Source organism: Melospiza melodia, chromosome 4 (genome assembly GCF_035770615.1).
Source record: "Melospiza melodia melodia isolate bMelMel2 chromosome 4, bMelMel2.pri, whole genome shotgun sequence".
In the NCBI taxonomy this organism is placed as follows: domain Eukaryota; kingdom Metazoa; phylum Chordata; class Aves; order Passeriformes; family Passerellidae; genus Melospiza; species Melospiza melodia.
Genome location: NC_086197.1, coordinates 2,576,335 through 2,598,693, shown reverse-complemented (window position 1 = coordinate 2,598,693; position 22,359 = coordinate 2,576,335). Strand labels below are relative to the sequence as shown.

At 47.3% G+C, this 22,359-nt stretch overlaps 1 protein-coding gene across 5 annotated transcripts in view; it reads right to left on the bottom strand.

The window, feature by feature from the left end:
* Positions 1–22,359, bottom strand: part of PLXNA4 (plexin A4) — a 512,377-nt gene that overhangs the window by 466,587 nt on the left and 23,431 nt on the right. For all 5 annotated transcript variants that reach the window (XM_063153651.1, XM_063153653.1, XM_063153652.1 and 2 more), the window contains exon 2: positions 9,203–10,463. In XM_063153651.1, the coding sequence (XP_063009721.1) occupies positions 9,203–10,381 (1,179 nt within the window). In that variant the 5' untranslated portion in view covers positions 10,382–10,463. The remainder of the gene's footprint in view (positions 1–9,202; positions 10,464–22,359) is intronic.

Below are 22,359 nucleotides of genomic sequence, written 5' to 3'. Positions count from 1 at the left end.
AAGTCTTATGTTATAATCCTGGAATATCAATAAATAGACACACACATCAGGTCGCTCCCGGAGGCTGAATATCTTCACTGAGCCTCCAAGTTCTGAGACAGAGCCTGCACTGTGTTTCACCCCCACAGCCCCACTGGCATCAGGAGAGGGAAGGAGGAAGGGTCTGTGCAGGATTTATCCCAGAGAGCAAAGCTGAACCCAGCACCCCCTCGACCCCCTCCTCAACAGAATGGGCATTGTACAACCGCCCCTGCTCCGGCTGCTTTAAATAGCAGCAGCCTCACCAAGGGAGATGGAGTCATTTTGCTTCTGGCTCTTCCAGGACATCTGGGGTTTGCTTTCTCTGCAATTTCTTTTTTTCTAATTAAAAAAAAAAAAAAAAAAAAAAAACAAACTCTTGCACAAGTCTCTTGGCCTGCCAGGCGACCTCCTGGCGAGGCAAGGCGAGGTCAGCTTTGCAAAGTCCTGGCGAGGAGGAGAATGTGAGCAGATCACGTGGAGGCCTCCAAAAATGCAAAGCTGAGCCACAGACAACCCCAGGGCTCGACCACAGAAGAAAACAGCTTGGGTTGCTGGCAGGGGAAGCAGCAAAGAGCAGTTCCCAGGAATAAATCTAATGGTGCACGTGGCGGGGAGGTGGTGCAGGGATGGAGGGTCTGGGACTCTGCTCACCTGCACACCAGGGAGCTGCAGCACCTGGGCTGGTGCTGAGCTGCCTGAAGAGCCAAGTGGTGCAGGGATGAGAGGGATGCTGGGGGAGGGAGCTGTGCCTGGGATATCTCAGACCCAGCAGCCTTGGGTCCTGCTCTGCCCTCAATTGTCACAGACATCTTTTATGAAAAATCTTTTCTTTAGGATTTTTCCTCCTGAGAAGCTGACAGGCCTCAGGAACAAAATGTAAACAATGATTATCTGCTGCTGTGGAATGCAACAGGTGCATCTGTGATTGATCCATGTTGATTGTTTCTAATTAATGGCCAATCACAGTCAGCTGGCTCAGACAGAGAGCCGAGCCACAAGCCTTTGTTATCATTCTTTCTTTTTCTATTCTTAGCCAGCCTTCTGCTGAAATCCTTTCTTCTATTCTTTTAGTATAGTTTTAATATAATATATATCATAAAATAATAAATCAGCCTTCTGAAACATGGAGTCAGATCCTCATCTCTTCCCTCATCCTCAGACCCCTGTGAGCACCATCACACTCAATGAACATTTTGTGTGAGCGGGGTCACCCCAACGTGAGAGAGCAGCTCTGTGAGAGGGTTTGTCACCCAGCCACTTTCAGGCACAGGCTTTCCTCCTGGTTTGTGCTTTGGAAGGAAATAAAAGAGTTTGAGAAGGTTGTTTCCAATGCATATTCGGGTTTTTCCCCCCAGGACAATGAGGATTTGTGAAGGAGAGGTTTCAGGGTGGGGATGTTTCGTGGTGAAGGTAATTAATTACTGCCAGGATTATTTCTGCACCCACTGGTCAGGCAGTATCCTTTCAAGGACAGGTGTTTAATACTGAGAAACCTACTTAATACCTCAAATGCAATCATCCTCTCCACTCAATTAGGCCCTGATTTACAGCCCTTAAGTGCAAGCTTCTGTTGATGTGGGGGATTAAGAGTTTTTGTTTTGCTCTCCCCCAGAGCCCCTTTTCTCCCTGCCTGGAGTGCAGAGCGCTTTGCAGAGGCAGGGACCTGTCCTCATCCCTGCTGGCTGAAAGCACAGAGAACCATCCCCCAGGGCAGAGAGATGAACCCACACTCTGCCTGAGCTCACCCCACCCTGGGGAGGATTTCCCAATCCCAGTTCAGAGGGCCAGGACCTTACTGGGAGCACTGGAGACATGAACTCAGTTGCTCTCCAAAGGGCACAGCCCCAGACATCTCTGGCCACTTCCACCACAACCCTGACAAATACCAGCTGTGTATCTCCCTGAGCTGCCTCCTGTGGGGAAAAAGCTGGAATTTCTCTCTGTGGAAGTTTTTCACCCCGGAGCAGAGCCAGCTTTGCAGGGGAGGTGATGGAGATGGAAGATGCAGGGGGAGATTTGCAAATCCCAGAGCTCAGCTGCAGAAACCCTGAAGCCAGAGCCCTACCTGTTGGATTAAACCCTTTTCAGACCCACAGACGGGGCAGTGAGAGACATTTCAAAACTTTTATTCCATTTTCAGTCTCGTGAGAAGGGTGAGACAACACAGATGTTACAATTCACCCCATCACAATCAGAAGTGATTGTGTCCCTCTTCCTCCCCAGCTCAGATCCCACCCTCCCCAGCCCCAGTGTCACCAGGAGGACACTTGTCACCCCTTATCACAGCTGCTGGGCCAGCACCAGCTCTGCACACCCAGCATCCAACACAAACTGATGTGAGCGAGTGCACAAACACAGATCTGGCAGCCGCCAGCCTGTTTGCTCCAGCGAGCATTCCCAGAGAGGCATTACAGCATTGCTCAGGGTACTGCCCTCCCAAAAACTGAACTTTATCGTTTTTGTGGGGGTTTCCTGCTCTTATTTGCATTTTCAAAGGAAGAAATGCTGTTAAAAATTGACCAAGAATTGACCTCAGCTATCTACAAACCCTTTGAATCAGAAGCTCCAGCCTGTAAAATTTGGAATAAAGACGTGCACAAAACTTGTGCGTGGTCTGTCCAGCTGGGCTGTCACTGTGATATTTTATGAAAAATCCCTTCACCAGGATTTCTTCTCCTGGGAAGACGAGAAGCCTCAGCTTCTCCATGTTTTGTTCCTCTAGAATGTGATTTAAAGAATTGTTTACCCAGCATGTGAATTGTTTTTTACTTAATGACCAATCACCATCAGCTGTGTCAGACTCTAGTCTGTCACAGGTTTTATTATTCATTCTTGTTGAGCCTTCTGATGTCCCTTTCTCTCTCTTTAATATAATTTTAGAATATAATAGAATATATGATATGATATTATATGGTAAAATAATATAATATAATATAATATAATATAATATAATATAATATAATATAATATAATATAATATAATATAATATAATATAATATAATATAATATAATATAATATAATATAATATAATATAATATAATATAATATAATATAATCGCCTTCTAAGAACTTGGAATCAGATTCTCATTCTCACCTCGTCCTGGGGACACAACACCATAACACTGGGATGAGCAAAAAGTGACTGGGATGAGCAAAAAGTGCTGTTGTGCAAGCAGCAGTGGCACTGACACACACAGGGATTTATTTAGGATAGTCCAGCTGGCACACAGGGAGATTTTGAGGTAAAATAAAGCTGATAACTCATCCCTGGGATTGATCCATGCCCCTGGGAAAGAGTCAGGCTCACGTCCTCACCAGTGCAGCCAGGAGAAATGGGCAGGGCTGCCAAACCCCATGGATCTCCTTCCTCACCTTCCTCTTCCCAAGGACTCATCAAAAGCTAACACTCCTTTCCCCCAACCTTTCATTTTTAAGGGAAAATGGGAGAAATGACAGATAGGGATGGCAATTCCTGCTTTTTCGCTTGTAAAGTGATTTTTTCCCTCAGAACACCCCTTATTTCTAGCAGCTCCAACTGGTCCTTCTTTCTAATTGACCCTGTTCTTCTGCCCACCATGCCAGAGAGAAATAAAAGAGCAAGGGAGATATTTCCAATTCCTGCAACAGTTGGGCAAAGCACCAAGATCCAGGAGACCCTGGGCCATAAATTGAGGGGTTTTGCCTTAGCCCCCTGTAACACAGCCTGCTGCTGCTCCCCATCCTGGTGTCTCAGAGGTGCTCTGTGCCCCGTGACCACCAGGAATGGTGAACACAAGCCTGGGAGGAAGGGGAACATGAAACAGGCTGAAAAATCTTGGCCATCCCTGTTAACACCAGTGATTGCAAAGAGAAGCCCTGGAGAAAGAGGAATATAAAATAGGCTGGAAAACCCAAAATCTCAGCCATGTCTCCCCCTTCCCAGGAGTCAAGCTGACTGTCCCATACCTTACACAAAGCCTGTCCACCACCTGAGCTGGAAATGCCTTTCCTAACCTGGTGGGATGGAGCAGGAGGGACCCCAAAGGTGATCCCCAAGGAGCAGGCAGTGTTCATCCCAGTGCTGCTAAAGGAGAACGTCTGTGCACCCAGCACATGACCAAATCCCAAAACTAATCCCCAAACTCCTCCTGAATGCAGCTAAACCCCATGAGAACAGCAGGGATGGGCAGGGGATGTAGGGAAAACAGGAGAGAGCAGGAGGAGCCCATTTGAGGAACAAATGCATGGAGGTGGTGCAGGACTCTCAGATTTCCCAGCAGCATCTGCAGAGAGGTTTTGGGGAGTTACCAACAGCCACAGGAAGCCTTCACAGCCAAGTCACTCGTCAGACAATGGCTTGGGACCCAAACATCCACTTCTGGTAGCAAAGTGTTGGGAAAATATTGCCCAGCTCTTCACACAAGGGCTTTTGTTGGCCAGTGAGCTCTGAAAACATTTCTGTTCTCCCCCAAGTGACAGCGCTGCCATGGAAAACAGGAAGAGACCGAATGCAGCAATTTAAACAGTCAAACCCCATTTCCTGCCCAGAAGGAAAGGAAAACACCAGCAAAAGGCAGAGGCCAGGCAGGAGCTGGGGACGGACACTTGGATTATCTTGGGCAGATATTGGTGGAAGCTGCAGTGGTGGGGGTGACAGCGTTTCATGACAGGGACTGGAGTCTCTTAGGCTGGGAGGTGGGTGAGGATGAGGATGAGGATGAGGATGAGGATGAGGATGAGGATGAGGATGAGGATGAGGATGAGGATGAGGATGAGGATGAGGAGGAGTCAAGATCAGCCAGGAGAGCAGCCCTGGGATGTGAGCCAGGGTCACACACCAGCAGCACCCCGGGTTTGGGACTTCCTTTCCAGCCCAAGTTCCAGCAGGATTCCTGCTCCTCTGCTCTCCCCACGGCCCTGACACCCTCAGGCTGCTTTGGGGTCAGTCTCCAGTACCCTCCTCTTCTTCATCCACTTTTTGTCTCACAGCTTTCCCCTGCTTTGTCCCCAGGGTACAGGGGAAGGCTCCCCTGCCTCCTCTGCTGAGCATCCCAGGAGGGGAACTCTCACCAGGCTTTAAAATGCACCCAATAATCTAATTTCATCGTGATGACAATCAACAAATCCCCCAATGATCAACAATGATCAAATGTGTACATAAATTACACATTTACATCTCCATCCTCCTCTAAACCTGCCTTTTTCCCCCTCCCTTTTATTTTTTAAGAAATCCAGCATTTCCCAACACTGTCACAGAACGCCAGAATGGTTGGAAGGGACCCTAAAAGTTCATCCAGCCCAGCCCCCTGCCATGAGCAGGGGTAACTTCAACCAGCTCAGGCTACTCCATTACCAAATTTATGAAGGACACTGAAACCACAGCCTTCTTTACCCAACATGAAGCTGCTTTTCTGTTTTGATAAACCTTTTCTTTTCCCATCCAGAGCAGCCCTGCCTCTGCCAACACCCTGCATGTCCACAGGGTTTGAAGGTGCCCTCTGACTGTATAAGCAGGAAGGGCTTCAGCATCCAGAGAGGAGATTTAGATTCCACATGAGGGAAAGCTTCAGCACAGCACAGACAGATTTTAGGGAGAGAGAGGAATCTCCATAGCCAGAGGTTAAGAACAGGTGAGACAAACATCTGTCAGAAGCGTTATAAGTAGGGCAGAAGGGCAAATCAGATGACCTCAGAAAAATCCTTTTTTTCCCAGCCTCGTTTTTCTCTGATTATATGAATTTCTAAGCATTTGGGGTCAAGTGTACTGCTTAAATATCAGCTATTATTCTGCTTTTGCAGAGAGGTATTACCTGAGACCATTCATCACCTGAGTGAACATCACCAATTTGCAAATCAACTGCCCAGACATAAAAATCTGTCATTTTTTTTTGATTTATGCTGAAGATGAATGGGAGGACAGCTGTAACACAGAGATGGGAGAAGAATGAACACTGAGGATTCTCCATTTATCACTGGACTTTCACCTTTCCCTCTCTAGAAATTCTGCTACAAACACTGCTGACATCTACAACAGGGACTTGGGGGCAACCACAGGCTCATCACAGAGTTATTTTGGTTTTGTCTTTGCCTTGACCTTTGCAAACCAAACTGGAACAAGCCTCCAGGACATCCAACCCTGCAGGACATCTGGGGACTCGATGCCTCCTGCTGAACACTGACCATGAGACAAAGTTTGTCCGGCCAAGGTCTTTGCTGACCTCAACTCTCTCAGCTCCAGATGTAACCAAGCTGCCTGACCAGGGGAGCTACAGAACCTGCTGCTGGGGACCAGAGCATTGCTCCCCCACATCCCTGGAATTATTTGCGTGCAGAGTTGTGCTGGGAATGGTCCCCAGGAGGTTTCTCTAGCCCTTGAGCAAGGATTACACCAAGGCAGGAGCAGAAGTATCCTGTCACGTGGATCCCCCTTGAGTCAGTTATTGCCCTGTTAGAAATATTAGAAAAATTAGAAGAATGTTTGTTACTAAAACAAATTGGTGTCTTGATAGGCAAGGACAGAGCAGTGAAAGCAGCTCCTCAGTCCTACAAAGAATCACAGAATGGCTTGGGTTGAAAAGGATCTTAAATCCCATCCAGTGCCACCCCCTGCCATGGGCAGGGACACCTTCCACTATCCCAGGTTGCTCCAAGCCCCATCCAGCCTGGCCTTGGACACTTCCAGGGATCCAAGGACAGCCACAGCTTCTCTGGGGAAGCTGTTCCAATGCCACCCTACCCTCTGTGTAAAGAATTTCTCCCTAACACCAAATCCAAATCTCTCCTCTGTCCCTTTGGAATGCTCAGTGCCCACCACTGGACCTGTTCTCATACAGGATTTTAGCTGCCAGCAAAGCTGAAATTCATTTCCAGCCTGGACCATAGGCAGGTCAAGGCTCTGTTTGCACCAGCAGAGAAACATTTGACATCCCACAAAGGCAGGGGAAGGCTCACTGATGGCTCAGTGATTGCTTTCAGAGCTGCCTCTAACACATGTGTGAGTGGCTGAGCAGCAGTGCTGGGGCTTGGCTGGCAAGCAGGACACCAGCAGAGGAGAGCAGGCTCTCACAGACACACATCCAGCCTCCAAAACACTTCACCAACCATCAAATATTTTCCAAGCTTAGCAGCTGGACTCTGCAGCCCCTTTCAGCAGCCAAGTCACTAATACCCCTTCCCTCAGGCAGCGCAGCTGATCTCAGGCAGGGCGTGCCAGCAGCTCTAAGCAGGCTCATTTAAGGGGAGTTCAGCCTACTTAGTTACACACTTCAGACTTGCTGCTTTTAATTCAAGCATCTCCAGGTCCTTTTGCAGTGCCTCTGATTCACAGTGAAGATGTACACTCATAAATATGCTCTGACACTTTTCCTCACCGTGTCCTCTCTCTAAGCTCTGCACTCCTGTCCCTGCTCAGTCTGACACCAGTTTTCCTGGTTTGGGACTCACCCCATGGGACACAAGAAAGCTCTGTTGGCTTTTTTTGCTCCTGTCTAAAGCCACAGAAAGCAGGACTGAGAGGTTTCAAGCCTCCTAATTGGAGAGGTCCAGCACTGCAAAACGTTAGTGTGGAGCACAAGCAGAGCAAATATGCAAATGCATGGAGAGGCTTAAGAGCCCAGGAAGGAAACTCCAGTGGGAAGCTCCCAGCTTAAATCTAAAGGCAGCTCTTTGAATGTGCACAGGCCTTGAGGCTAAACAAAAAAATCAAAGCCAGATTTGGGCACAGCCTTTCTCCCTGTGCAATGCTCCACAGGGAGATTTGAGGGTCTAGGCAGAGGAGATCCCAACTGAAATCAAGGATTTGTCCCTTTGCTGTGGGAGAATGAGAGCAGGGCAAGGTCAAGCAAGGACACTGAGGGGTGTAAAGGGGAATTAGGGCAGAGTAAGGCAGGAGCAGTGTCCTTGCAATGAGACTGCCATCCACATTCCTCATGGGCCATCCTTGGAGCATCAGGAGAACCCCCCAGCTACCAAGGCTGGAGCACCAAGGAGCAATCCCATATCCTGAGCACTGCCTGCCTGGAGATTTTGGGCAGGAAAGCACTCTGGCATTTCTCCCTATTCCCTTTGCTCAGACTGGAACTGGCCTCTCACTTGAAAGAGCTCATTAAGGGTGGCAATCAAAGCCTGGGGAGCAGCTCCTGCAGCCCTGGGCTGTAATGCCCCTGTCTGTGCCTGCCATCAAAGCCAGCCCTGTGCACATTCCCGCAGTGGCACTCAGAATAAACCGAGGCAATTTCTTCAGACCATTTGTAGGTCAGACAGACCAGCCTCTTCCCCAGTCCTGCCCTTAAATCTTGCAGTGTTTAATCCTTGATCTGCAGCCAGGCCTTAATTTCTCAGTGCAGAGCTGGCTGGAGACCGGAAGGCGAGGGGCTTTGATGGTTAATGGCCAGTGCTTCTCAGCCCTCGATGAAATGAAGCCCTGGCTTCAGAAAGTCCTCTGAATAAATCCTGCCCCAGCTACAGCCCAGGGAAGCAAAAGGACACCAGCACACACAGAAACTGGCACAAGCTGTGACATTTCTAGGTCTTGTTTTGGTTTAGGTTGGAGCTGAGAGTGCACCTGGGTCTAAGTGATTTCACCCCTGTGATTTGCACCATGAAGTAACTACAACAAGTATATCCCTCCCAAATATTCCAAGGCCTCTTGGTTTAGCAAATACAGAATTTTTGCTTGTTCTGGTACCTTCACCAGCTTGTCCTGATACCTTCACCAGCTTGTCCATGAGCTAACTGGGACATGAACTGGTTAAATCAGGTGGAGCTGGAGGCAGAGCCAGCACTGGGACAAGGATTTGCACCATGAAGTAACTACAACAGGCATATTCCTCCCAAATATTCCAAGGCCCCTTGGTTTAGCAAACACAGCATGTCTGCTTGTTTTGATGCCTTCACCAGCTTGTCCATGAGCTAACTGGGGCATTAACTGGTTAAACTGGGTGGTGTGGTGAGCTGGGGGCAGAGCCAGCACTGGGACAAGGCAGTCTCAGCTCCTTGGCCTCTGCTTTAAGGTTGGTTATTTGAAGACAAGACCTGTTGGTTATTTGAAGACAAGATCTGTTGGTTATTTGAAGACAAGATCTGTTGGTTATCAGAAGACAAGACCTGTTGGTTATTTGAAGACAAGACCTGTTGGTTATCAGAAGACAAGACCTGTTGACAGTTGAGGAGGGCAAAGGGGTGCTCAGGGGCTCACTTACCGCGCTGCTACAGGGAATGTCCTTGACCTTGAGCCAGGCCAGATCTAACGTCCCCTCTCCCCTGTAGCAGGACTGAAGCCTGTCCTTGATGCGGTCGTTGATGTTCTTCAAGACAAAGATGCAAAGAGCAGACTCATCCAAGGACTTCATCTTCCTTTTCTGCCCCTTGGAGAAGACTGTGAAGAGGATATCATCCTCAGGGCCAACCCCCAGAGACCTGGCCAGGATGGCTCCAGCCTTGGACAGGTAGGCAGCCTGCAGCAATCGATATTCCACCCCGTTCTTCTCACAGCCAATGGGCACCTCCACATAGGAGTTGAAGGCCGTATCCTCCTTACAAAGCCTCACCAGCTTGGAGGTATAAACCTGCTCCTTCGTGGTGGAGCCGGGTGGGGAGATCATCTCAGGCTGCAGAGTCAGGAAGTAGACAAAGTTCCCGCTGCTGAAGCCGTAGATGTAGTAGATATCAAAGTCGGGGATGATGGTAAAAGTGTCTGAGGGGATCTTGATCATGGAGGCCACAAACTCATCATGAAAGACATATGCAAACATCCCATCAGCCTCGGAGTTCTTGGTGAGCTTCCTGCTGGAGATGGTGGGGAAATACTCCGGCTTGCCGTCCACGGCCGTGGCGATGAACAGCTTGTCGTCCATGTTGCTGTAAGAAACAATGACTCCAAAAACAGAGCCACTCTCGTTCACCCCAGAGAGGTAATGCTCCTTCTTGTGGAAGGGCTCTCCCAGCTTGAAGAGGTCATCCAGCCTCAGGAGCTTGCAGATGCCCTGGTACAGGCTCCCACAGGCTATCAACCGATTCTCCTTGTAGTCTATGAGGAGCATTTTGTTTATGTTGTTGGTGGGCGTCAAGGGTTCGTTGCAGGTTTGGACTATCCTGGGAGGATAACACTTGGGATTGTCATCATCAGGACCAGTCTCATGGGTCACCAGGACCTTCAGGTCACTGGAGAGTTTGTAGATCCTGTTGACGGCCCCCAAGTAAATGTGCCCAGTCCTTTCGTCCACCACCAAGTGGTTGAAGTTTCCCTCTGCTTGCTCTGCAGTGAAGGTGATGAAGGGCCTCTTTGGATGGGGTGGCTGCTGTCTGCCCAGAGGTGACACTGTGGTGGACAGCAGGAGGTGGGAAACCAGGCAAGTCCATTTCCACATGGCCGGCGACATGATTAGAGAGGTTTGTATTCCCAAGGCAACAAGGATTAGAAGCTGTACAACTCAAAACGCCAATTCCCCGGCAGATTCTGTCCTACAAGCAGAGAAAAAAGAAAACAAAAGTGCATTACTACGGAGTATTCCTTCCTCCTCCCTCCTTCACAACCATGCCATCATCAGAGCGTATTTAATTGCTAATCCTCCCTTTCTCCACTCTGAGCTCTCTACTTAAAACCAGCACAAAGGGAACCCTCCTGACAGAAAAGATGCTGGGAGAAAAAGCAGAAATCACACAGCAGAGTAATAAAGCAGCACCCTTTCCCTCTCCATTACACACGCATGTGCCCCACGGTGCAGCATAAATATTGACTGCAAGTGCAGAAGGGTAATGGTAAAAACATCACCCAGCATTGCTGCCTGCACTGCCAGCATCAGCCCAGCTGTGGATTTGCTATCTGAGACGCCAGAACTGGAGAAGGATTATTGTCCTGCTCTTCTGGATGAGGCACTGGAGCCTGGAGAAGGTCAGGGATCTGCCTACAGGGATGGGGCCAGATGGATGCTGAGCTCTCCTGCAGCCCTTGAAGTTTGCCAGGAAGGAGCCTGCTCTGGTGTGACATTAACATCCTTTCAGGGAGATCCCAGCCCAGAACAGCTCTGTTTGAGCAGGAGCTCTGTGAATCCAGATCAAAGCGGCCTCACAGCAGCCCAGCCTGCAGTACAGACCCAGGGGTTGTGGTGTGCCAGCTGTCACTGCCACATCTGCAAAGGGCTGGGACCAAAAGGGTCACTGAGTGTCCTTTCTGCCCTGGGCTCTCACCACAAACCACTCTCCAACCACCTCACAGCCAAGGGAATATCATCTAAAAGAGATCCAGCTCTCCTCGGGATCTCAGCTGAGTGAGGAGAAAGGGGTTGCTTATCTACCAGCAGTGATAAAGCCTAAAGCACCGTGAAGGAGGAAAAACAACAACCCAAGAACCACCCTGGTACCTTTCCAGAGAGAAGGAAAAGGCTGTCCTTGCACCACTCAGTCCCTTAAAATCTCCCAGGTTTTGACTATGGTGATGGAAGCAGTGTGAGGTTCAAACATTTGGTGGGCACATCCCCAAGCCCCATGGAAACACCTCTTCCTACTCAGCACATCCATCTGCTTCCTTCACCTCCACTTTTTTGGTTGCTTCTGTACTAGGAACAGCTTTACCCCTTCATGGCCTCACAGAGCATGTGGGACATGGAGTTCTACCAGCTCAGGCCTCACAAGCCAAGCTCCTCACTGAGTGCTGACCACACAAACCTGGTGGCCAGGCCCTTCATCTCTCTGTCATCCAGATGAGAACATCACAAAGCTGCTCTTGATTTTAGAAAGGACACGAGCCAAACACAGCTCCACTCCCGCCGTGTCCCAGCCCCTCTGTCACAGAGTGACTTTGCTGAAATCAGGGGTGTCATCAGTGATGACAGCCAGGCTGGCACAAGTAGGAGGCAAGGAAAAAATCCCTGCGTGCAGATCCTAGCAGGGAGGAAGATGTGACAGTGACACAGGCCTGGATGTGCAGCTTTTTCAGATCTCTGCAGTTCTGCTAACGCCAGTAAAACTGAAAAATTTACTTCATAAATAATGGGAAGAATAAACCCCACATTCTTTTGACCCATAGGCTGATTTGATCCTGTCACCATGATATTTTCTGAAAAATCCCTTTGCCAGGATTTTTCTCCTGAGAAGCTGAGAAGCCTCACAAAATAAATATAAGCAATAATTATCTGATTGCTTTGGAATGTGGTCTGGGGGTTGTTTACCAATAGGTGCATCTTTGATTGGTTCCATGTGAATTGTTTTTAATTAATGACCAATCACCATCAGCTGTGTCAGACTGAGTAGTCAGTCACAAGCTTTCATTATCATTCTTGTTTAGCCTTCTGATGTATCTTTTTCTTTTGTATAGTTTTAGTATATAATTTCTTTTAATATAATATCATAAAATAATAAATCAGCCTTCTGAAACACGGAGTCACAAATTCTCATCTCTCACCTCATCCTGGGGACTTTGCAACACCTCAAGATCTGATAGTGGAAAGGGTAAAGTCTGGGCTTGTAGAGCAGCCACCCCTTTTATGCCACCACAAATATTTCAAAATTCTCTCACAGCAGCCAGAATTCCCAGTCTGTTGTAGCATCACCTTCACCTCCTGCTGCCCTCCCTGCTGCAGCAGCCGCAGGCATTGCATGGATGATGGACAAAGGTCAGCCCACATTTGCTTTAGTCATGTTTACCCTGTTCTGCTTTGCCTCTCTGGTCAAGCAAATATTTAATAAAACCAAGCTTATAGTGCAGAGTTTGCAGGACTGGCTCTGCAGGGATAGGCAGGCTGGTCACGTAGGCTGTTAATAACCTTTATAATGATGGATAGAGCAGTGGTGGGATGAGCTCTCCCCCCACAGCCATTCCTCCTTCAAAAGGGCCCATCCTTGAGGGAGCAGCAGAAGAGGAAAGCTGTCCCTGTTTGAGCCCTGTGTTCAGAAGCATCACGTGGCGACCCTGAACACCAGCTCCCGTCACTGATGAGTTATGATCCACCTTTCTAACAGGCACTGGTTTGATCAGGAGCTAGGCAGATCTAGGGAGAAATTATTCTTTTCCAGTACTAAAAAGGTACCTGTTTTACCCCTCTACTTTACTGTATTTTACTCTGCAGAGTCAGCAGAGCTGCAGGGAAATGGGAACTGCTGCAATCTCAATGCTGATACTGAGCAGCCCCTCTGTCCAAAATTCATCACAGCACCTGCAAAAATGGGATAAAATCTGCCAATTCAAGCAAACAGCCAACACAAAATGAGAAGAGACAGGCTCCAGACAGAAATTCTTCGAGGTCCATGCAGGTGAGAATTGATTTGAGGTCACACTATCACTCGCAGAGGAAAGGAATGATGAGAACCTTGCTAGATCCCTTCCAACCCAAACCCTTCTGTGATCCCTGCAGGAAAAGACAGCAAATTTGGTCTGGAAACCAGAGAGATTCCAGTGAGAAACTCCAGGAAGGAGTTACTGTATTTTGCTGTATTTTACTGTATTTTGCTCTGCAGAGTCAGCAGAGCTGCAGGGAAACGAGAACTGCTGCAATCCCAAGACTGATACCAAGCAGCCCCTCTGTCCAAAATTCATCACAGTACCAGGACACAGCACCTGCAAAAATGGGATAAAATCTGCCCACTAAAACAAACAGCCAACACAAAATGAGAAGAGACAGGCTCCAGACATAAATTCTTCTAGGCCCATCCAGGTGAGAATTGATTTGAGGTCAGGCTATCACTCACAGGAGAAAATAGTGGTGAGGAGAACCTTGCTAGATCCCTTCTAACCCAAACCATTCTGTGAAAACACAGCAAATTTGATCTGGAGACCAGAGAGATTCCAGTGAGAAACTCCAGGAAGGCTTTATAGCAGGCAAGGATGCTTTCCAAAACACTGAACCTCACAGGGGAGGAAGTTCACCTGTTGAAGAAAGAGCATCAGCAGCCTGAGAGCACCAGGAGCAGCTTTTTGGGACAAAGCAGGAAGAGCCTGGGGCTGTTTTGCCATCTTCCAGCAGCCATCTGAGTGACCCTAGGAGCAGGATTTTGTCTCTGCTTGCTGCTGGCACTCTCTCCTCTCCCATCTGCTCGTGCTGTACCCTCTGTCCTGGAGCCCCAGTCAGTCCTGGAGCCTCATAATTTATAATTTGGCTTAATTAATAAATACCAGCAGAGGTCAGGGGCAAGGAGGCCTGGATGTTTAGCCTGCAGAATAGAGCAGGGTTTGTACAAGCCCTCAGAGGGTGCACCAAGGAGAAGGGAATTGTGGATGGGGTTTTTTTTCCCTGTGTCTGGATGGCAGGAATCACAGCAGCTGGGAAGGCAATAATCACTGCCATGGACATGCAGAGACTACAAGAGAGTAATTATGTTCTAAAAACAAAGCAAATAAACAAAAGGCCACTGCCAGCAAGGGCTGGACTTGGGCTCTGAGCTGGCTGTTTCCAAAATAAACCCAAAGTGCCTTTTCCACTGGGGATGTGGCCAGCAGGGATGCCATGAGCCACCACAGGGCTCCTGTGTGAGGCCAGGTCACCCCTCAATGTGGCTCCTGCCACATCTCCTCTCCATCAGCACACCCAAGGTCCCTGGGAAGATCACAGAGCAAATCCAGCTGTTTCACACAGCTGTTTCAGAGGTTTCACACCACTGTCTTGCCGGTAGAATCATGACTTTATAGCTTGCAAACAACACATTGCCCAGAAGGTGCCTTGAACTCCCAGAGTTTGGTTTAAATACTGGTTTCCCCCTGGAAAACAGCAAATTATGGTGCTACCCCACAGCCTGGTTACTTTTTCTTTTTGTTGTTATTGAGCATTTCCAGCAAAGGTTTGAGACCATTGAGTTAAAGGTTGCAGTTTGGCTCTCCCCAGGGATCTCCAGGACACAATCCCAAGATTCCAGAACATGAAACTGTGTGGTAAATAGATGGGATTCTGGGCAAAAACAGCTTGGGTGTGAAAGTGTCTCAGAGGAAGAAACACTCCAAATGTCTTTTAACTCTGATTATTAGATGGGAAATTTAGGGAATGATGAATACATCCTCGAAATGCAGCAGTGTGCAAGGGGACAAAGTCAAGGATGAGTTATGCCTGAGGAAGTAGGAATAAATCAGGAATAAAGAGGACACAAAGGACTGATCTGTCAACTGAGAGAGAGGGAAGGACTCGGGAGGAAGTGTACAGGGAGAGGGGAAAGAGAGAGCTGGGTTTTGATTGACAATCTCACAAAATCCATGGTCATGTCCCTAAACTGGAGTCTGAGACAAATCCACCCCACTCCAGTGACAGCTCCTGAAAGGAACACAACACTGGGTGAACATAAGAGCATTTTACCACCAAAGGGGTATCAGGGACAGAGGTGATACAGAGACTCCATCCTCAGAGAGCATGAAAAGACACCTTATTAGAAATCTACAGTTCTTGTAGAAACAATGGTGGACCTAAGACCTGATCGGCCTTGGTGAAAGGAATCTTCTCTCACCTATTGGTGATCTATGAACAGCACACTCTGGAGAAGCATATCTATAAAAAAACCAAATATCTTTTAAAACCCCCTATATTTATATTTATATATTTATATTTATATTATATTTATATTTATATTTATATTTATATTTATATTTATATTTATATTTATATTTATATTTATATTTATATGGTTTTAATATAATTTTTTACAGAAAGAGGTAATAATTGTTTGAATCCTTCTCTCCAAGTTTCCCACAGCTTCTCACAGTTTCCCAGGAAAATCCTGGGAGAACTGTGTTTCTCTCTGCTCAGAGAACATGTGATTACCACAGCATTTCCTCAGAGACACACACACGCAGCCCTCCTGCCATCAAAAGTGTCAGACAGAGCCACCTCACCAGGTCCCCTGTCACGGCCACGTGTGGCAGCAGGGACGCCACACAGTCAGCAGGAAGAGCCTGGATACAGAAAGCCATAGAAGCAATCCCACCCTGGGTCTAGCTCAGAGCAAAAAAATACATGTTAAAACTTGAATACAGCCAAAATGAGCTGAAAAACAGCTCTGGGAGGGAGGAAGGGAGGGTGGGAAAACTCAGCACATCCTCATGGATGGGGCCTGGCAGCCCCCCAAAGTTCTGGCAGGGTGAGTTGCCCACCTGGCTGGGGGGAAGCCAGGAGCACCCAGGGCTCCTGGGCAGTGCCAGGGTGGTTAGTGAAGCCCAGATAATGAGGCAGCACGTTCCTGTGTTTGCTTTTCTAAAGCTGTGCTGAGTAGGCCCCAACGAGGGAGGAAATGATGAGGAGGACTCCATCTTATCAGAAGGCTAATTAATTACTTTATTATACTATAATATTCTATATTATATTACACTACATATAAACTGAATCTGTTAAACACTGAACTCTGCACACACTGCACAGAATCTCGTGACTGTCCCAACAGTCCCAACACACACACACACACACATCTGGCCCTGATAGGCCCTGATGGGCCAAAGAAACAAAACACCATCACTTTGAGTAAAAAATCTCCATATTGCATTCTACTTTTGCACAAACACAGGCACAGCAAATGATAAGAATATTCTTGAGAGGAATTGTGCCTTGCTTTTCTCTGTGAAGAGAAATGTGGGGCTACACACTCGGCCCTGACAGGCCAAGGAAACCAAACACCATCACTGTGGGTAAACCATCTCCATATTGCATCCTACTTTTGCACAAACACAGGCACAGCAAATGATAAGAATTGTTTTTCCTTTCTCTGAGGTTCAGAGAATGTGAATCTCAGAAATATTCCTGGGAAGTCGTGCTTTGCTTTTCTCTGTGAAGAGAAATGTGGCGACACTTTTCCCACACTCAGGCTTGTGAAAAATGCCGATCACTTGTTTTTAAATTTTAAAAGTTTAACAGTAATGAAATGGTTATAAAAATAGTAATGTAATTAGAGTATGTTTTAATGTAATAAAAGTTTTGGACAATTTGGATTAGGACAATATGAGACAATAGAAACAAAGAGTTACGGATGTCCAGGTACCGTTTCTGGGCAAAATAAGCCCAAAAAAGGACCCACATCAATGGAGGATTAGCCCTTAAAAACAATAAGCTGTTGCATATTCATACACCTCATACATGATGCACAAATTCCATTCAAACACAGGATTCTGTCTGGTCAGTGTCAACTTCTTCTTCTGAATCCTAACTGCATCTTCAGAGCTGAGCAAGGTGGGAAGAAGTTCGTTTCTCCTGCTAGTGGAGCAATAAATTCTCTTTCTCTGAAAGATTCAGGTGTCCTGTGGCTGCTATCTCACTGCAAGTCCTCTCTTTAGAAAAAAAAAAAGTATCCTACATAGCATAGTTTCTATTTTAACATTTTTTCATAACCTAACACTATATTTAACACATACTTAAGAAAATTAATACAGCATAACTTTCAAACACAACACATACAACATTCATTTTAATATTGGTGAAAAGTCAATCATAAAATAGGCATTTTTCAGAGGCTGTTCATGCCTGGGATGCAGGAGATGCTGATGAGGCAGACTCCAAGTGCTGGAGCCAGCACAGAGCAATTCAGCACCAACTGCAGCTACACAATCCCTTTAATCTCATCTAAAGACTTTTGTTCATGGTTTCCTTTAATAAACACTGATTACCATGGACAGAAGCTTTTCTTTGGGAGCCAACATGGCAAGAAAAACCCATATAGGGACATTGTCAACAGCTTCCCCAACAAAGACTGGATTCTAACTTTGGCTAAATCCTTTCTCCCTGAACTTACAACCTGCCCAAGCTGAGGGCAAGTCTCACTTTGGGGACACCCCACAGCAGAGCAGCTTTACTTTGGAGCTCACCAAAAAGAACAGATCCCTACAGGAGCTGCAGCTTGTCCCAAATAAAGGGATTTATTTCAGGAGCGGTTTGTTTGCAAGAGAATTAAAATACAGAGGCACAACACAGCCTTCCCTCATCACACAGATTATTTTTCTCAGGCACTCAGATGCTGCCCATCACCTTGTTACCTGTTTCTGTGCCAGAAGAGTATTAAATGATGGGATTAACACATGCCATGAGTGGGACTTTATTCCCTTTTTTCCCAGCTCTTCCCATGTGATAAAACTGCATGTGGATGTTGTTTCTGCCTGCATTCCAAATTTGGTTTTCTAGCAGCAAAAGCAGGTCAGAGCTGTGTTCCTCTGTGCTTGGGAGAGCAGAGGGGTTTGTAATGATTTCTCTGCTCCTCCAGGAATTTGCTACAGAGACTTGAATGAAAGAACACAAATATTCAGCGTCACAGAAACAAGAATGGAGTTTTGAGGTCATGGAAATAACCTACAAATCCAAAGAGTGGAGTTAAACTCTCTTTTCTGGAGCAGACAGGAATGTGAGTCCCCAGGGCTGGGTGTTATGGAACATCCAGAACTGGAAGGGACCCAACCTTCCAATGACGTGACACAGGTATTTCCCAGCCTCCTGAAAGTGTCCTGAGGACAAATCCATGGAAATGACTCCTTATCACAGTAACTGGAGGAATGTAAACCCCCCCAACAAACAAACTGGTGTAGCAAGAGCACCCAAGGTCACTGATTTCATGTCACAGCAGTGCCCAGCTTGGCTGGTCCCACATTTTGTGGGTGTGAGATCATAGAGGCACTGAGAAAAGGGAAATATTGCCAATGTCAGGTTGACTTCTGTCTCATTCCTGTCCCCAGCAAGGCCATCACACAGTGCTGGCACTCTGCTCTCCCCAGCACTAAGAGTTTCTCTGCTGTGTTTCACTGAGGTGCAGCTCTCACAGTGTTAGCAGCAGCAGGTTAGCAAAAATAAAATTAAAATTTTATGGACTATTCCTAATATTCAGGGTCAGCTTTGTGCTTTCCCAATTCCTGGTGCACATCCAGCCTTCTCCCTGTCAGGCCATGAGAAGCTGAAAAGTCCTGGAGTTCATTTAAACCCTATTTAACAGCAACTGTAAACCATCAGTGTGTTATCACCACAATTCTCACACCAAATCCAAAACACACCATCCCAGGAAGAAAATTAACTTTATTCCAGCAGAAACCAGGACAGCAATTCACTGGGAAGGAGACCCTGATGAGCTCTAGACACAAAGAGGAATAAACCCAGCCTGTGCCCCTAAAGGAGTGATGAATATTGAAAAGAAAATGAGCTGGGTTTCATCCCAGCAGGTCTCCCCTGCTCGTGTATCCGTTCCAGCATTTTAGGACAGCCTTGAGGAAAATGGCATTTCCTTCCTCAGAAGCTCAGCTTATGCTCACACATTCCCTTTGAGGCTTTGGGGGCTCTGAAAAAGCCCAGAAGAAATCAGAATATGCTGGGTTTGGTTCAGGTGGGAGCCCTAGCACAGGTTACCTGGCTTTCCCCGTGAATTTCCAGGCATCTGTTCTGTTTCCTTGTTGGCTGAAGCTGTTTTAGCAGAGTTTATGCGGCTCTGGATGCCTGTGGGTGGATGTTTCCCCCTTCCTGGCAATTTTGGGAAGATCTGTGAGACACAAGTCTCCTGTGTCAGGCTGAATGCTCACAATTAGCACAGTGTGTATCCTCAGGAGCCAAATCTCACTGTTCTTCTGGCAGGGAGAGCCACTCTGCATTCACAGGGACTTGGTGGCCACTGGCTACTTCACTCTCCACATCTCTGTGAGACAAAACATGGGACTTCAAGGGAAAAAACCAAAACCTAGATCAGCTGGCTGTGGGAGCACTGAGATCTAAATTTGGAACAGGGGAAAACACTGGCAAAGAAGGCAGCAGAGAATCCCCAGCCTTCAAAGTCTGAGATTTTGCTATGTATTCAAAACACAGCTGGAGCAGAGTGCTCTGAGGGAAAAAGTAAAAGCAACAGGACTGGGAAAATCAGAGATGATAGCAGGATCAGGGAATCCCAGAATGGTTTGGTGCTGGAACCCTGGGTGCTGAGAATTTGAGATTTCTGTGCTGCAGGCACTGACCCCCAGGAGAACCCTGCACTGACCTGAGGCCTGGAGAAGCTTCCAGAATGGAATGATGGAACTGGGACTGTGGGTGTGCAGTTTGAACAGGAGTGTGTGAGATCACAGGGTTTAAGGGTTTAGAATGCAGTAATAGATATAAAGCAAGATGGAGGTTTTGGGGCAGTGCTGGTCCTTCTTCTTCACCTTCTTCTCCGTGGGTTTGGGTGGTTTTGTGTAATTGGACAAAAACTTCCCCATTGTGGGCATGGATGGTTGGTTATTGGGTTAAAAGTGAAAGTAATTCAAGTTTCATTTCTTAATTGGACAGTCTATCCTTAAAAGGCCTTGTAGAGAGAGAGATGGGGCTCCATTTTTAGTTTGTTATTGAAGTGCTGTAAAACTCAGGGTTTGTGGGACTGTAACATAGATAAGAACTAATAAACATCTGAGTCCAACAATAAATACCAACTCACACATTTAACCCCAACTCTGGCAAAAAAAAAAAAAAAAAAGAGATAAAAACTCAACATTTTGGGTTGGAAGGGACCTAAAAGAAATCTTGTTTCAGCCCTCTGACACGGGCAGGGACACCTTCCATAGACCAGGTTGCTCAATGCCTGGATGGGGATGGGGAACAAGGTTTGGAAACCAAGCTTCAGAGGGATGCAGAGCAGTGGATTTGCTGCACAGGATCAGGCACTGTGCACACCAGAGGGGCATCAGTCAGCAGTGACCAGCATTTGCTGGCTCACAGCAAATGGGAACTCCTCCCAAACGAAGAGTTTACAAGGCCAGGCCGATGTGGTTAATGCAGGGCACAGCTGTGTGCTCCTGGAGAGCCAGGATCCCCCAGGGAATCACCATCAATCCTGCAACTGCACCAAACCTTGCAGGAAATGGGCTGGACACCCAGCAGGAGTGGCAACATCAAGGAAATGCTGTTAGCAGTGCTGTACTGCTGGCAGGCAGAGTCAGAGGTGTGACAATTTCTCTTCTGTGGCGCAGGGTTTGCAGCAGAGGCGAGAACAGAGTCCCTCTTTATGCTTTACTCAGCATAAAATCTCCTGCTTTCATTTATGGCAGGCATCCAGCCCCTTTTGGAGCAGCAGCCACCAGCTCTGGATGAGGCCAGGGAAAAAGATCTGACACAGCAAATTCTTCATGCTCAGCTTCTCCTGTGAGTGGCTGCAGGGAGCAGAGGGGCCAGCCCCATAAAACAGGGGTGCCTGGGCCATCCCAAATCCCAGCCAGGTCTCCAGCCCAGCACACCCCTGGGAAGCAGCATTTGCTGCTGGCATTTGCTCTCCCAACCCTAAAAAAAAAAGCTGCATTTCACTGCAACCATTAGCAGAATTTTGATATTGACAGGAGATTCTGAAAAAGAAACTTTCAGATACCTCCTTGTTTTATTTGCTCTGCACTTCCTAACTCTGACCAAATTCCTAAACGCTCCTGGGTGGGTTTTTAGGCACCCTGAACCTCCTGGGCACACATGTGCTGCTCATTTTGTCACTCTGCCTTCTACATGACAGCTCTTCCACCAACTGCTGCCTATCTTTCAGCCCTCCTGCAGGTCAGATGAGGTCAGGTGAATCTTTTTTTTCATCTTGTAGCACCCAGGGCAATTAGGTCCCAGTCTGGACGTTCAAAACTTGCACGTGTCAGCTGAAGTAATCTATTCCTGCTGCCTCCAAGGGCTTGGAAAGGGCTCTTTAAGGAGTGTCAGAAGGATAAAAAGTCCATATTTCTGCCCCAAAGCTCACCAAAATCCAGGCATCTTCTGCAGATATGAGATTGCTACAGAGCACGACCTCTCCTTCACAAATAATAGCACCAAATAGACATTTTAAAACTAATGCTAATTTCCTGCATGCTATTCTTGGCTTTCCCTTACAAACCCCATAAAAACTGCATTACAATTGTTTATCATTTTAAACCATTCTGGCATAAGAGTACTTTTTGTGATGTTCAGAATGAACCAGGGCACAGCACAGCTGCTGCATCCAGAGCAAGAAACGCCCAAGATCAGACCAAACAAGATCTGCCCTCTTCAGACACTTCCCCTCAGAGCATTCTGGTTTAAAAAAAAAACTTAAAACTTCTGTCCCCACTTGACTTGGATGCTTTGAGGAGGCTGAAAGGCAGCTGAGCTGCTCCTGAGCCAAAAGGGAGGCGCAGGGACAGCACTGATGGAGAGCCCCACGTTTTCCAAGCAGAGACTTCCAGCTGAGACCCAATTTCCAGCCCAGCAGCAGCACTGGGGAAGGACTCTCTGTGCTGAGAGCTGTAATGAGGCACTGTGGACACAAGCCCTGATAAGCCGCAGCTTTGGGAGCATTTCAAGGGAAAAGAAAAAATAAAAAGCAGCCTGACATCTGTCCCACCACCGTGCTGTGATGTCCCAATTTACAGGTGGCACAGGAGGACCACAAAAGCAGAGAATCGGCTGCAAAACTCAATTCCTCCTTGCAGAAATAGAAGCGTGGATAAAGCATT